This window comes from Citrus clementina, unplaced genomic scaffold, assembly GCF_000493195.1.
Source record: "Citrus clementina cultivar Clemenules unplaced genomic scaffold, Citrus_clementina_v1.0 scaffold_3, whole genome shotgun sequence".
Classification (NCBI taxonomy): domain Eukaryota; kingdom Viridiplantae; phylum Streptophyta; class Magnoliopsida; order Sapindales; family Rutaceae; genus Citrus; species Citrus x clementina.
This window is the reverse complement of record NW_006262339.1, coordinates 33362581-33366558: the sequence shown is the minus strand read 5'-3', so window position 1 is coordinate 33366558 and position 3978 is coordinate 33362581. Positions and strand designations below refer to the sequence as shown.

Here is a 3978-nt window from a genome sequence, read left to right as displayed (position 1 = left end):
TTCGGGCATGCCTTGTTGAGGTCCGTGAAATCCACACACATCCTCCACTTGCCATTAGCCTTTTTTACCAACACCACATTCGATATCCACTCAGGATAATTGACTTCTCGAATGAACCATACTTTCAAGAGCTTCTCCACCTCGTCATTTATAACCTCATACCTCTCTTGGTTGAAGCACCTCATTTTATGCCTTACTGCCCGAGCACCTTTCTTTACTACCAGCTTATGACATGCGACCTCAGGATCAATCCCTGGCATGTCTTCATGTGTCCAAGCAAACACATCTTCATGAGCCCGCAAGCATTGTACCAACTCCTGCTTCTGCTTTTATTTAAGTCTCGACCCGATTCTGATCGTTTTCCCCAGATTCTCTGGTCCCAGGCTTACTGTCTCCAGCTCCTCTACAGATTCTTGTCTGTCATTCTTGTTTTCCACTCGGGTATCAAGGGATGTTATCTACATTGCTTCCCTTGCTGCCGAGGAGTAACAGCTTCGTGCGATTCTTTGGTCTCCTCGTACCACTCTAACTACCCCGTTCACCCGGTACTTGAGAGCTAGATAATGGTTAGACAATACCACTTTGCTCATCCTCAGAAATGGCTGATCTAGGATCATCTGGTAAGGACCTTCTTCATCCACCACGACGAAGTCTAGTTATCATAGTCCTTTCTGTCGGGGAGCTCCCAATCGTGATTGGCAGCTCGACCACGCCCAGAGGGACCAGCTTTCCTCCTCCTAACCCCTTCAAGGAGGTATTGATGTACTCCAACTTCAGGTCTGTTATTCCCATCTCCTCCAGAGTTGACTTAAACAACACATCAACTGAGCTCCATGTGTCAACCAGTATCTGGTCAAACTTCTTGCTAGCAACAGTGGCCTTGATGACTAGAGCATCCTCGTGGGGGTATAGAATCCCTTCTTCATCCTCATCTGTCCACATGATTGGCACTTGCCTGACTCTTGCTCGTTTGGCTGCTGGGGTGTTGAAAAATACCTCTTTACTAGTCATGGCGTATCTAGCATAATTCTTCCTTGATCTGTTGGAATCTCCGGCCAATGTGGGGCCCCCAACTATCACCCTTACTGTAGGCTGCTCGCGCCTCAAGCTTCTGTCACTCTGCTCCCCTTCATATGTTGAGGCTACCATCGGGAAAGTCCCATCTATAAATTCATCCAGGTATCGATTTCTCACCAAATCTTTAACCTGGGTCTTGAGATCTCTGCATTCTGCAGTGGTATGACCATGAGTGCCATGAAACTTACAATAACGTTTCCTATCCCTCTTGTCAGGCAACTTGGTTATTAGGGCAGAGAGGTACAGTAATCCCCAATCTTTTATGGCCTCGTACACCTCGTCTAAGGGAATCTTCAAGGAAGTGTACCGCCCATAGTCCTGGTTCTGGTCGATCATGTGCACTGTCCTTTCCCTGTTCGTGCTGTTCTAAGTTGGAGGCAGTGGCAGCGCTTCTGGTTTGCTCCCTCTACTACTGTGGGAGTGTGGATGAAGACCACCATATGCCAAGTCATGCCTTCTCTAAGGCTCCTTAGCTAGTGATCGAGGAGGTTGCGCCCTGTTGCGCTGATACTGTGGTAGCCTCTGATGAGGCTGGTAAGCAGTTACCCGACCTCCTGCACCACTACTTGAGGCATGGTGGTCCCTCCTACTGATCGGCCCATTCCTTGGTAATGCCCTCTTCTCTTTCTTTCCCAACCCTGCTAGCTAGTCTGTCTTAATCCGTGCTGTCTTTTCTTCCTCAATCTCTATGTCCCTTTTAGTCTGCTCGTATGCGGCTGCATACATCTGTATAACTAGGCTTCTCAGGTTGTACCACAACCTTCCTATCTTCATCCCTTCTTTCAATCCCCTTAATGCTTGAGGATGGTTGAAGGTTCCCAAATCAAGGACAGTACGGTGGAACCTCTTGATGAATTTCCTAAGGATTTCCTACTCCCCCTGCTTCATGCTTTTCAAATTCTTCTCGTGTCATTGCCCCACGAAACTGCTCTACAAATTCCTCGCACATCTGCTCGAAGGTTTTAATGCTCCCCTGAGAAAGTTTCCTGTACTATTCGCTTGCACGTCTCTTTAGGGATAGTGGGAGCACCCTGCACCTTTGGGCTTGAGATAATCCTTGCACCCTGGTTATGTCGTTGAAGCGCTCTATGTGCACTAACGGATCAGTCCGTCCCGAAAATCTAAGGTCTGGGAGGCGAAAATCTCTTGGAATGACTGCCCTCATGATCTCTGCCGCAAGCGGTGATTCTCCGTCCAGTATTATCCTCCAACTAGGAGCTCTGCTCCTTCCTTGCATGTCATCAATTACCTGCGCTGGTCTGCGCACTTCCTCCTCCAGCTGCACTGCACGACCAGGGTCACGTGCTGAAACTTAATCCCGCTCTTGCTCTACATCAAGTAAGTGTTGCGTGAGCTCTGTTTCCTCTGCATTCGTCACCCCGTCGTCCTTGTCAAAAATCTGTCTTGCTGGGGATTGCTCTTCCTCTCTATGGATTTCTCCCCTCAGAGATAAGTTACCTCTCTCACCACCAAATCTCCTGGTGGTTTGACTTCTCCTCGTACTATCGTGACCTGGTGCCACTCCACTACCTCTTACTCTTTCCTCCTGGGTTCCCCTTCGTTCACTCCGCAGCTCATGTAGGATGGTTGTCAGGGTCTCCATCTGCTTTTCCATTCGTTCCATCCGATCAAACATAGCTTTTTCTCGTGCTTCACTGGCTATTTCCCTCAGCGTCACGGAATCGTTGAGCCTCATATCACCCCCTTGTGCACTTCTTCCTCCTGCCTCCATTATTTTTCCACTTGCTTTACTCCTCTTCTTGCTGTCAACAGAAGCTTTTTTATCAGCTCCCCACAGATGGCGCCAGAATGTTGATGCGAGATTCTGGTTGTCCTCTTTCTACGACTAGGATATCTGCTCGATCAACTTCACCTCGATTAGGATCTCTCCTCGTATGCTTTCTTCTCCAAATATTCCTGCGTCCACAGAAACAAGTCAGAGCACGCCGATTGTTTTCCCGACATAAACCCTCCGATGCTCAAGTCAGATATGAAGGTTCTAGGAACGCTAGCCACAAATCTTAGGGCTTTTCTTTTTTAGTCTCAGTTCTTTAGAGCTTTCTTTATCTCTGTTATAATCTCAAAAATTCTAACCCTTTTATCTTCGTTGGTTGCCTTTTTATAGGACTCTCCCGAGTTCAGATCTTCCCTCCATTCACGCCCGTTATCCTCCCATCTCTCAAAAGTGGATACTCCATTTGTGCGATCATGGGTAGTTACATGGCCTTCGTGCCCTAATTCTCGAGTTGGAGAGCACGTTTTGCCAACTGTCGTTGACCGGGTCTCCTTGACTCCACCCTTAGCTGGAATGGCTTTATGCTTCTAACAGGAGATCGGCTTCGCAGATGGCGTATTTGTGGAAGAGCAGAATATTCCTGCTTTTGCTCCCCTGCTACCAGACTCTCATAAGATATGCATGTTCGCGGGACCCTGCTACCAGACGTCTGCTCATCAATGCTGGTCTTCGTCGAAGCACATCCCCCAAACACTAGTTTTTATCAGTACTTCTATTTTATTAATGAGCATGAGAAAGAGGGTCAGAAGGGCTCACCGGCGGTGAGAGGAAGACGAAGAACCGACGACTGAACTGTCGGGGGTTAAGCACCGAGAGAGAGGTTTAGAGAGGCGGGGACAAATTAGGGTGCCAGTGGTGGGCTATTTGTATAAGTTTTCTCGAGAGTACAAAGCCCAATGAGCATTGCTTGCTTTCATGGCTGTAGTTTTAATGGGCTGAGGCCCAATTGAACACACCACGTGTTTTGTGATAATGTGCGTTTCACGAGTGCTTTCGGAGAAAGCACATTTTGTAAAAGTAACTGAAAAAATGTTTTTTTTAAAGCTGTTATAAAATTACTTTTTAAAATGTAGTGATTCGGCAAGTATGATTAGATTGAATCAATT

General features: G+C 47.4%; 1 protein-coding gene across 1 annotated transcript; it reads right to left on the bottom strand.

Moving 5' to 3' along the window:
• Positions 1–633: 633 nt before the first annotated feature.
• On the bottom strand, positions 634–1413 carry LOC112099890. Its single transcript, XM_024187405.1, has 2 exons — positions 1005–1413; positions 634–932 (listed from the first exon to the last, which is right to left on the bottom strand). Exons 1-2 carry the CDS (start codon positions 1411–1413, stop codon positions 634–636), a joined length of 708 nt encoding a protein of 235 aa, XP_024043173.1.
• Between the last annotated feature and the right edge of the window lie 2565 nt (positions 1414–3978).